This window comes from Ahaetulla prasina, chromosome 8 (assembly GCF_028640845.1).
Source record: "Ahaetulla prasina isolate Xishuangbanna chromosome 8, ASM2864084v1, whole genome shotgun sequence".
In the NCBI taxonomy this organism is placed as follows: domain Eukaryota; kingdom Metazoa; phylum Chordata; class Lepidosauria; order Squamata; family Colubridae; genus Ahaetulla; species Ahaetulla prasina.
Window position 1 is genome coordinate 42,968,442 of NC_080546.1, and position 12,701 is coordinate 42,981,142.

The 12,701-nt window shown below is 39.7% G+C and overlaps 1 protein-coding gene across 1 annotated transcript in view; it reads right to left on the reverse strand.

The window, feature by feature from the left end:
• The window catches only part of LARP1B (La ribonucleoprotein 1B), a 42,212-nt gene continuing 29,511 nt past the window's right edge, over window positions 1-12,701 (reverse strand). The window contains 7 exon segments of the mRNA XM_058192367.1: window positions 1-1,920; window positions 2,592-2,719; window positions 2,803-2,912; window positions 5,078-5,222; window positions 5,773-5,933; window positions 7,739-7,845; window positions 8,138-8,335. Of these exon segments, the coding sequence (XP_058048350.1) occupies window positions 1,663-1,920; window positions 2,592-2,719; window positions 2,803-2,912; window positions 5,078-5,222; window positions 5,773-5,933; window positions 7,739-7,845; window positions 8,138-8,335 (1,107 nt within the window). The 3' untranslated portion in view covers window positions 1-1,662.

A 12,701-nucleotide genomic window follows, 5' to 3' on the forward strand; every position in this document is an offset into this window, starting at 1 on the left:
GCGAGTTTTTTTTTGTATTTTTATAAAATCTGCAAATATACCACAAAGAATGCATACTAAAAGCTAATATTCACACATTTGATTTAAAGAAATGAATGTAAATATAATTCTTTTATATACAGCTTAAATCCAAATTTACAACTGCATCATTTTCATGGAGGAGGTGGTATAGATTGAACAGAGATTTGAGTTGTAGAACTTCAGCAAACTGAAAAGATGCTATATAAAACTGGTATCATGAATTCCTAGTGTCTTCAAAAAATAGAGCAGTTCTTAAATGCTAATTTCCATTAGAAATAGCTGGGAAATCCACTTATTTTCATATTAAATATGCACATATATTCATAATTGTTAAATTCAGAATCTCAAGCAATATTTCAGGAATATATAATGGACTTCATAAAATTTCCAGCACAAAAATCCAATCTACGTGTTGGATCACTTAGGGTATTTCCCAGCAATAAGGCATCAACAATAGTAGGCTTTATTTGTGAAAGTAACCTGAAGACTGCTAAATATGTTTTGCTGTATCTAATAAAAATGCACCTATTTCTATCATTTTCTTCCATTTTATGGAAGAATGATTTCCATTCCCTTATTTTAAGTATTTAAATCACAATAACTACAATTAGTTATTTCATGGATGCTTCCTGTTAATTTTCACCTCCTGACATAAATAATGTGTAATCAATGAATCATTTACATTTAAAGAAAGTGACACTTTGGCCAATTACAGTACAGTTGGTCTTAGGTAAAACAAGGGATTTTAAACATATTTAAAGCGATTTTGACATTAATTATTTTAGTCTAAGTACATTTTCTTCCAAATCCCTTTTAAATTAAAACTGTGTCAAATAATAAAATATAATTAAATTGTTTAAATAATCTCTCCTAAAAATGCAAATCACTTATAAAATAGAGAAATTAAACAGAAAAATACAAGTATTTCTTCAAACTGGAGGATGATTACAGACCTATTTGTCTTTTTATCCTTTTCCTCAAACTTATATATATATATAAAATTTACTAAGTTTATGACAAGACAGTCATAATTCATCCTCTTTGCAAACTACTTTGCTTAAGTAGAAATAAGAATCGGCATTAAAAAAAGTCTTTGAAACTAAACAACCTGTTCCTAAATTAAAAACTCCATACTCAACTCAAAACCCTGAAACAAAAGAAACAGAAAAGCAAAACAGATTTCAGAACTAGGTGTTGGAAGAGCATGTGTTATTATTGAAAAAATGCATTTATCAATTTAAATGCATGTATTATATATGTCTCTCAAAACTTTTCTTTTTGGCTTTTATAAGTAGAACTAATGATAGATAACCTGATGGTGAAACATTCCTACACTACAAAAAGAATATAACTTCCTCAAAAAAATATGAGCTGGATTGTAAGGCATTCCAAAGTATTTATATATATACTATTGGAATGCTGCTGCTGTAAACAGTAACTTGGGATAGCAACAGAGTAATAGGTATTTCCCAAGGATCTCTCATGATGCTTGAACTCAATATAATTGAATTTACTTGGAATTTAATCCTGTCAGAAAGCAGATGCAATTCTTTTTTTTCCTATACATTTGTTTTTAATCAAGCTTTAAAATAGCTCTCCCTGAGGATCCTTGAGCTAAAATACTGGCATTAGGAGTTGATCTTAAGGTTCAAGCTTACTGAAAGTCTACTGCTCAGTTATATCACATCTTGATTTTGTGGCAGTACTATTCTGGTGTATGCTGTTATTCAACTCCTGTACAGTATTTGTAGTGGGAAAATTTATTGGGACCCACGTCTGAGAAACAGCTGTGGAATTACCAGCAAGGATTTTGGAAGCCGTGTTAGATTGATGTCTGCGATGATCACTTTCCTCACCAGGTAAATGCCTTTTTCTCCCAGATTCTTCATTAATCGGAGGCTAAAACAGAGAATGGGATCTTATTACAATTTATCAGAATGCTCTATGAGAATTCAATATATTATTTTTAAGTTCTCGGTATTTTGAATATTATATATTTACCCAAAACAACTGAAGGGTTAGCCTAGCGCCACAATGAGAAAATGTTACGTATTTAACCTTTGTACATACTAAGTCAGTGATGGCTAACCTTTCCCAGACTGACTCCCGCATGCGCCCCATGCTCCCACATGCGCACATGCCTGCATGTGCCCCAACCCCGTGCATGTGGCCCCCCACATGCACCCCAACCCTGCAGATGCCCCCTGCCCCCCACACATGTGTGTGCGGCCCTCCTGCATGCACGGCAGAGATACGAAGACCAGGTGGCCGGTAGGAGGCACACGTGCATGTGTGGCGGAGCTGAGCTGGGGCAACGGCTCACATGCCCACAGAGAAGGCGCTGCATATGGTTCACCATATATATATTATTATATATTATATATATGGTTCACCATCACAGTACTAAGTCATTTTTTGTTCTTGTGCAACAGTGTCCATTTGGTATTTCAACCATGCACATTTATTCTGGATGGATTATAGATACATCTAATGATGTTATTGGTCCTTTTTGTTCTTTTAAACTTACAGTTAATTTAAATTAATTTGTTTGAGAGAATATCAACACTCACATCAACTCTGAAATCTTCCAATCTTTTAAAATTGCATAGGTATTCCTGAAGTTTGGGATCAATAGGTGGAGTTTTAGATTGTGAATACTTCAGATAAGCCCAAAATTTTTCTAGCCCATAAAGTTGGCCTAAAAAAGAACAGATTACCATATAAAAAATAGGAAGCAAGAAGTTTAAACAGTATCATGCAAAAAATATAAAAACGCATTACCAGATTCATAATCTCTTTTTGTTTCTTCTTGGAAATCTTTGAAGATCTCTTGCCTGAACTTCTTTTCCAGCCCATAACTATAAAAACGGAACAAGCATTCCAGGCCATACCTAAAAAACAAGGAATAAATAGATAAGTAGTCTATCTGACTCCATGTGACTGTTTCTGTTTCTACTTTGTCATTATGGGGTACTGAGTGTAATTAATGAGAAAAAAAATTCAACTGCAGCATAACACAATTGACAAAAGTGAAGGTGGTCTGAATACTTTCTGACTGCACTGTATATCCTGCTTAACCTGTAGACCAACTACAGTTTTTAGTTATTTAACAGAAAAATGGCATTGAAGAAAAATTAACTTATTCCTCCAAAAAGTATGCCTCACTACACTGCCCATTTAATTCATTCTTAGCTACAGTGTAAATACAGGTAACATATTTTATATTTGGGATTTGCACAAATTTTGATAGTCCTGAACAAAAACTAAACACTCATGTAATAAGTTGATAAGTTTTAGAATAGAGCAAACTTCAAAATAATAAAGTTTTTCCAGTTTTGCTAAATAAATCAAACACTACAATCTGCTAACTTCTACTTGTCAAAAGGGACAAAAAAGAATACAAGGCAGAGCAGTGGTCCCCAATCTTTCTGGCTCCACGAACCAGCAGCAGTGGTGGGTGTAGGGGAAGGATGATCTCCCGCACAGGCACAAATGAATCTTTATGTGCTTTTCTGCCACTTATGTGACCCAGTTCCCAGAGAGAGAAAAATGGCAGGAAGATGGATTAATTAAAATCAGTTTGTTGGTAGATAATGCCATCGTTTCTATGTGCCAAGACATTAGGTCAGCAATAATAAGTCAAACAGCTTGTTAAACAGCTGAAGAATTAAAGAAAAACACAATGTGGGAATTGATCAACCCAATTTTCAAAATGGAGTGAAAAAAGTATTGGGATTCTTAGAATCACCTTGGAATCTACTATTGCTCAGAATCTGAATACATGGCTTATAGGAAAATAATTTATAAAATTAGCAGCAAATTAGATTTAAAATGTATGAAATTATGCATATTATGCATGATAATTTAGACATGAAGTATATTAGTAGTAGAGTTCTGAACCCAGGAATTAAAAATTTGAATAATTTGTTGCAAACATTAATTCAGTTACAATAGTAGCAAAAAACAGTTACTGTTACACACTGGGAACTTTATAAAAAATGTATCAACCCTAAATGCCTTTATATAAAAGTATAATGTGAATACCATATACCATTCTATCAACCTACTTCTAAAAGTTGTAACAGAAGAACAGAGTTGGAAGGGACCTTGGAGGTCTCTTTGCCAACCCTGTTCAAGCAGGAAACCATATCATTTTTCAGACAAATCTATAACATTTAAGAAAAATATAATTAGTTATAATAGTTATAGAACTAGTGAATTTAAAAAGAAAAAATATTCAAAAATTTAAAGAATCTTTGTTTAAAAACACAAGTAGTAAAATGATAAATGGACTAAATATATATATGGAGAGAGAGAAAAAACATTTGTCTTACAGTATTAAGATGCTAACAACGTAGAGAAATTTAACATTTGAGCAAGAATACAAGACAATAGGAATAATGTTCACATTGAGTACAATTAATATTTGAAATTTAAAGAAGATTAAACAAAAATATGAACAATATATTTATAAACATTCTCAGCCATAGGAGTGAAATAGAAACATTCATATTGGGAAGCAATACATTTCCAACTTTATGTCATAAACAAGAGATGACTATTTCATTTCCTATATATCCACTGGCCCCAAATACCTCGGTAATCTCTCTTAAACGAAAAAGAGAAAACGGATCCTTGGCATTTGGTCCAACTCTTAAGATTGATTAACATGACTAAATCTGAAGAGAAGAGTCAGAACCAACAATGAAAATGAAATGTTTCATTTTTTAATTTTTTTCTCAAAACAAGACAAATTGTTTAACATATTTTATACTTTGAGATTTAACTGTATGTTTTTTTAAAAAATGCTAGTTATGAGCAAAATGGAGCGGGGCGGGATCCAATTGTATATCAGATTATTTTTTATTATTCATTCCCGATACCTAATAAACAGCTTGTATCATGTGGAAAAATAATTCCTATTACTTTTCTCTGCTTGTTTAAAAGCTATTCTATTTTATAATATTAAAACTTCACACCAGTAGTACTAATATTGTTGTATATGTAATATTGAACTATGTATAACTTTAGAAAACTACAAAACTTTTAATATTACCTATAATGTTCTTTTGCATCATCTAGAGCTAGTTGCCTGAATTCTTCATACATTTTCTTATTAAAGTGGTCTCTGAGAAAAAAGGACCAAAAACGAAAGAGGGTATTCATTTCTTGAGACTGGCCAATTCCCAATCGTTTCCTTTCTAGAGACAAGAAGAAAAAAAAGATAGTAGTATGAAGCAACCTGCTTAGAATGACAGTATATTTTCTCTAATTGACAATTTATACTAAAATATATTATAAAGGTAGCAGCCTAGCTAATAATTTGAAAATAATTATCTGAAAGTTAAAATAATGTATCACATTTATCTATGAGTGTGTTAAAATTGCTATTCCAACAAGGTCAGTAATTCAAAGCTTGTGATTTATTGATCCATGAACTTTTTTTCATTTCATTACCATGTGCTTAAAAAACACCCTCAGTAGTATTGTGAGAGAAATAGAAAAGAGAGCATTAGACGATAGTGAAAAAGCAGATATGAATGAATGTTTATTCACCTAGTGCATTTTACAAAATTTTGTTGAAATGAACTTGCTCCAATTTTTGGAAATAATACAACACTATTTAATTTACACTATTTACTCATACAACACTCTATGAGGAGATGACTGCTTTCTAAATATGTTAAATAAATAAATACAATAAAATATGTTCTTTCTTCAAATTAAAAATGACAAATATTAGATTTTTACCATTTAGGCATCTACGGCGGTATTTATGGTATACTTGCTGAGTAAAACCATTTTCCTTCAGAAGTTCATGAGAAGGATGTTGAAATTTAGGAAGTGAATGAGGGGTACATCCATAACTTCCTGATAGCGGAGCACCTTCTAGTGGTGATGCATTTGAACTGCTATGTGAAATAAAACAAACAAGTCTCAGATTTTTTCCAAAAATGCCTTTTGTTAACAATAAAAAAAAAAAAAATTCAGCAGATTGTTTCAATTTCTAACATTAACAGTAGTAATTTCACAAAATATAACATAAAATTGAACTTTCAGAATGAGCATACAACTATGTCATGAATTTATATGAATGTTTTTTTCCATTCCATCCTGTACAGTTCTTGGAGTCTGCCTGGACAAGACCTTGTGGTTTTCTTGGCAAGGTCTTTCACAAGTGGTTTGCCATTTTTTCATCAGGGTTAGGGGCTAAGAGAAAGTGACTTGTTTTACACTCCTGCTCTGCACCAAACTCTCTATGTGAGCATTTATCTGTGCCAAAAAATGGTAGAACATAGAAAGCCACTATCAGTAATATGGTTACATATTTTTCCTCTTGCCCAACATACTTGCTTTCCACTCATAGGGCATCTTCAACTTACAACTTACATCTTACAACCATAATTTAGCCCAGAAATCATGACAATCATTAAACAGGTTGCATGCCCAATTTTTAAACCATTTTTGTAAAAGTCATTAAATAAAAATTATGGTCATTAAGCAGATGTGGCCTTTAAATGAGTCCACTTTCCTCCGTGGGTGTTTTTTTGCTGAAACCTGAAGTAAATGCTTGAAACCAGCAAAAAAAAAAAAAAAAAAAAAGCCAAAAATCATATTCATGTGGTCATGGGATGCTGCAAATGGATGTATATATGAGCTGGTTGCCAAACTCCCAAAATGAGACCACATGACTGCATCTCTCTCTCTCTCTCTCTGTCAGAACTTTGAAAACAGCTTATAAGTGGCAATGGGGAAATCTGTCATAACTTCTGACAGTCACTAAGCAACTGGTCATTCAGTGAAGACTACCTGTAATACTTTTAATATTAGAAAAACTTTAGGACAAGGGTCTCCAATCCCCAGATAGTTGGGAACCAGCGAGCACACGAAGCTTCATTTGCACATAAGCAGGACTAGACTGCATGCATGAAACCATCGACCTCCGCCACCTCTGCTGGCATCACCGCCCCCAGTCTATGAACCCAGAAAGGTTGGGGACTATTGCTTTAGGACACAGGTGTCAAACTTGTGGCATCACATTGCTGTCACATGATATTTTGCAATCTTTTTTCCCTTTGTAGAGCTGGGGTGGGCGTGGCCTGTGTATAATGTGTCTGGCCTGTGGGCTGTCAGTTTGACACCCCTGCTTTAGGACATGCTATCAGTTGTCTGCATTCTATCACAGCATACTTCCCTAAGAAGTATGCTAACTTTCTGAAAATCCAAATGTATTGATTCTAAACATTTCAAAACATTAAGGTTTTAATTATACAATATGTAATCATACAATAAATACAATGTAAAACAATTCTAGATAATAAACAAAGTACTTATAGCTCTGTATTTGATTGTGGGCAAGCATTTAATATATTTGCATTGTCAACTATATTTATCAAGTAAGGAAAAAAACCAAAACAACCTATCTGTTTGTACACCTAATAGTTTAACCTTTCACTCTTTTAAGGACACTCCAAATGAAGGATGGAAAGGAAATTAAGAAATGTCACATCTCATTTTTACTAGTTTTATAACTGCCACAGATTGGGCAAATAACACCCAAAATCTTGAGTATATTTTTAAGTATATGTGGCTTTTAGGAAAGTCACATCTTCCACTTTTCCATATTTTGAAAGACCAAGTAATTAAATTAACTTCATCACTGATTATAAGAACACACACAAATTAAGACTATCAATACATAGTAAATTATTTCTACCTTATGGAAGATGTTCTTGGTCTATGATCCTTGGAATCCATTACCCAGCCAACATGACTTTCTAATGGAGGGTTGGTACTATGCCGTGTTTTTCTTTTCCTTCGTGTCTGAAATAAAATATAGCATTATATTTCCCTGGTGTGACTGGAGCCACTTTTCTGAAGAATCAGAGTCTAATTAAAATCCAGTTTCATAAAATTTCACTTTACACATCATATGCATTATGAGGTCATAAAGTTGGTTATGGCTGACTACTCAATTACTAGTCTTAACCAATGCATTTCAAAAGAGATTTAACAGCTTTGACCTAGCAAGTAATACAACATGTTTCAAAAACTGCTCTCTGGAGGTAATAGCAATAATTTACTATGATCCAGAAATATATTTGCTTTTGGTTACCCCAACATCAATAATTCTTGCTTCTTTAACCACAGGATAGAATCTTGGTGTTTTGTTAGGATCTTGCAGTCTTGGTGTACGAGGTGTTTTAGGTGTTCTGGTAGGGTGAACTCCAGGAGATTCAGGAACAGCTGTTGGCAGTGAACGAGCCATTGTTGTTGGAGGTATTTCCTGGACACCAAACAGTTGACAAGCCAGCTCTTCAGTAACATCTAGTTAGAAAGACCATATGATTAATACATGTATAGTATCTTTTTATCTTACTTGGTCTGAATAGCACAGTCCTATTTCACTGGGCCTATTTTTATTTATTCTTCTCTTACTTTGCATATTTCTGTTATCTTTTATGTATTCAACTTTTTTTTCCTCGTGTGTAATATATATCACCAGATATTAAAATTTAAATTAAATTGAGCTTAAATTTATAAAGAATAAAATAATGGAAATTACAAAAACCACACATTTATTACTTCACATTTATGTTCTCTAATTATGTACTACCATGAAATATTCTATGTATCTGCTGAAGTGAAATGCAGCTTGTGAAAGTTTATGCCTTTTTATAAAAGTTACAATTGGAAGATATTAGAGTTCTGATATTTTGCTATCATAGATTAACATACTTTACCTTTTACACTATCTCAAAATGATCAAACTCATTGTTTGGTCTAGTAGCAACAGGCTTATGAAAAATTTTAACTGCTACTAGACAGTGCAAAGTAATGAAAACCAAAACAAAGCTAACTGTTTTGTAAGAAATTACGAAATATCCAACCAAGAACCATTCTACACATACGTTCTAAATACATGTATACAGAAAGCTCTTGTAATTGAATGGGATAAAAATCGATTAGCAATAGTTCGAAAACCATGTTAATTTTGGAGAAAAGATTAAACTTTTACCCTTATTTTATCATACTGAATTATCATCTTGATAGTGTAACTTCTTTTTGTAATATCAGACATACATACCTTTTGAATGACCAGGAGGATCATCCTGATTTGAATCCATTACATATTCAGGAGTAAGACTGTCAAATTCTTCTTTGCTGATGAGATGTAACTTCTTAAAATTTTCAACTTCTTGCTGAAATGTATAAAACTTTACTATAACAAGAATAATAGCCCACAGGAAAAATGCAGAATAAACAATACATTTTAATAGGCTCTGCGCATGCGCAAGATGGCTGCATAACCGGGAGATCAGGAGGACGACGAATTGGTGAAGTGGGGGATGGCGACGCCCAGGCGGTCTGCCGAGCAGCCTGCGCCCCCCGGTTAGGTGTAGCACCACCTGAGCAGCCGTGAGAGGGGTCTTGGGACTTCCTTGGACCCACGGCTGCCGGGACCGAAGCCGGGAAGGGCGGGGCTGCGAACGGCGGCCATTTTATTATTCGGCCGGGCGGGAGCCGAGGAAGGAAACAGCGAGGCCTGGAGGAAGGACGCCGGCACCCAGAGGGCCTGCCAAGCAGTTTCGCCCCAGACCCGGTATGTCATCTCTCGGGCAGCCGGGGGAGAGGTCTGGGAGCCTCTTTGGACCCCCGGCTGCCGGGAACGAGGCCGGGGGATGGGCGAGCCGCGGATGGCGGCCACTGGGCTACGGACGAGGCTGCGGCTTGATTTGGTGGTTGGGAAGCCGCAGCTGGGTTTCCGCTTCATCGCTTCATCGTTTCATCGCTTTTCTGGCATCTGGCGCTCGGATGTCTTCTGGGCTCTCCAGCTCTTCTTGATTTCCCTGACCCCTTTGGACTTGGCGGAGGGGCCTAGGCTCTAGGGCCTAGGGTGAAGGGCTGTGATAGATCCTCTTGTGGCCCCCACCGAGGTGTCCTGGCCCAGTTTGGCCTGGTTAGGCCTAGCGGGCCTGCTTCTTCTCGGACTGGGAGTTGCATTGTCATCTGCAATCATGGGCCAGCTGCATTTGTCACCTTGCATCTTATATGGCTGGCTGATGGTCATTTTGGGACTGTTCGGAAGGTGATTGGAGACCGAATGGGTATTGGGGCCCTACTTTGCAACATCTTATGAGGAAACATCCACTCTGGAAATATCGGTGACGCCACTTAACGGGGAGATGAATACCACCCTATTAGGACGGATTTTAGGACTGAGCTTTTCAGAACCACAATCATTTTACTACCAGACTGCATCTGCGACTTATACCATCTTGTATCAGCTTTAAGCCAGCCACCATCTGAAGACATTTGGCAGATGGGTATCCACTGGACTTGGCATTACACCTTGCCACCCCAGACATTACTTTGCTACTTCACGCCTGCTCTCTCCTGTGTATGCTTTTAACTTATTTATTTATGCGATATTCTGCCTTGAACTCTTGCGCCTGCAGGTGCCCCGCCTCGCAGGAATGGCCCGCCGCATTATCAAGGGCCGGCCTCAATGACGGGTCTTGGGACCCACAGAGGTGGCATCACGAAAAAAAGAGCCTGTGGGGTTTTAGATAGGGCTTTTTAAGGGGTGGAGGGTTAAGGCGGGCGTTGGGGTAGCCCGTCGGGAGGAGCCAGTCCTGCGCCTGCTCGTGACGGTTTTTTAATAGGTTCGGAGGTTAGGGGGGGAGATTGCGTTCCTGTTGGTGAGGGCGGCCTGATTCCCACGGTAAGTGAGAGGGGCAGATATGGCGGAAGGGGAGGATCATATCGTTTTGGGGGGGCGCGCACCCGATGTTTGCAAGCGGTCGCGCGCCCCGGTCCCCCGTCCTTTTCCCGTTCCCCGGGTGGTCATGGCCCCCAGGGGCTGGGGCTTCGGGTGGTGGTATGCAACGCACGGTCCGGAGGTAATAAGGCCCCCCTAGGATACGACCTTATTCAGGGGGGCGCTGCGGACCTTATAGGCGTTACGGGAACCTGGCTGGGCACTGAAGGTGTGCCCTTGTTGAGATGTGCCGCGGGTTTCCGTGCATTCCATCAGCGGGGGCCCGAGGGTAGGGGTGGGGGGGTGGCGGTTGTGATTAGAGAAAGTCTAGAGCCGAGGGAGACCACTGTACCTCAGATTGCCGGGTGCGAATCCCTCTTTGTGAGATGGGGCCATAGGTGCCAGATGGGTTTGCTGATCACGTACCTGGCTCCTTGCTGCGTGACAGCTGCCCTGCCCGAGCTCCTGGAGGTGCTGGCCGGGGTGGCAGTTGAGACCCCAGACTTTTAGTCATGGGGACTTTAACTTGCCATCGTCCGCTCGCCATCGACGGCAGCTCGGGAGTTCATGGCTTCCATGACGGCCTTGGACCTGACCCAAGTAATTGATGGCCCTACTCACATTGGGGTGGCACCCTGGACCTGATTTTTGTCTCTGGTCAGTGGTTGAGAGATCTGGACTTAAAGGAAATAGTCATTGAACCTTTGTCATGGTCAGATCACTCTTCTTCGCCTGGACTTTCTGACCGCCATTCACCGCCGCAGGGAGACGGAGCCGACACGCTGGTTCCGGCCCCAGGCGCCTGATGGACCCGGAGGGTTCCGGACGGAGCTTGGGCCATTTCCTGAGGGTCTGGCTCACGGCTCGGCTGAGGAACTTGTTGCGGCCTGGGAACGGGCCGCGCGGGGCCTTAGACCGGTCGTGCCTTTGCGGCCTCTGACCCGGCGCAGGTCCCAACCGCCCTTGGTTCTCTGAGGAGCTGAGAGGATGAAGCGCCGGAGAAGACGCCTAGAGAGTTCCTGGAGGTTCAGCCGCTCAGAAGCTGATCGGACACTAGTGAAGTCCTATACTAGGGCTTACCTAGTGGCAATGAGGGAGGCGAGGCGTAGCTACGCCTCCTCATTGCATCGGCAGATAACCGCCCAGCCGCCCTGTTTGGGTGACCCGCCTCCTCCTCATTGCATCGGCAGATAACCGCCCAGCCGCCCTGTTTGGGTGACCCGCCTCCTACACCAGGGGAGCGGGATGACCCGCTACAGGGACGTGCTGAGGAGTTTAACGGTTATCTATACGATAAAATCGCTCAGCTTCGGGATGGTTTGGACCAAGATTGCGTGATACGGGTGAGACGGCTGAGGGTGGTCTTGGTGACATTTTATGGGATGAGTTTGACCCTGTCGCTCCGAGGACATGGACAGGTTGTTGGGAGGCTGAATGCCACCACGTGTTTACTGGACCCGTGCCCCTCCTGGTTGGTGCTGGCCACGCAGGAGGTGACACGAGGCTGGCTCCAGGCGATTACGAGCGCTTCTTTGGTGGAGGGTGTCTTCCGCCGCCTTGAAAGAGGCGGTGGTGAGGCCCTCCTCAAGAAGCCTTCCTGACCCGCTGTTTTAGGTAATTATCGTCGTCTCCAACCTTCGCTTCACGGCGAAGGTTGTAGAGAGTATGGTGGCATATCAGTTTCCTTGCACCTGGATGAAACTGTCTATCTAGACCTGCTCCAGTCCGGTTTCCGACCCGGTTACAGCACGGAGACGGCTTTGGTCGCAGGATGATCTCTGGAGGGCCAGGGATAGGGGTTGTTCCTCTGCCCTGGTCCTATTAGACCTCTCAGCGGCTTTCGATACCATCGACCATGGTATCCTGCTGCGCGGTTAGAGGATTGGGAGTGGAGGCACCGTTTATCGGTGGTTCTCCT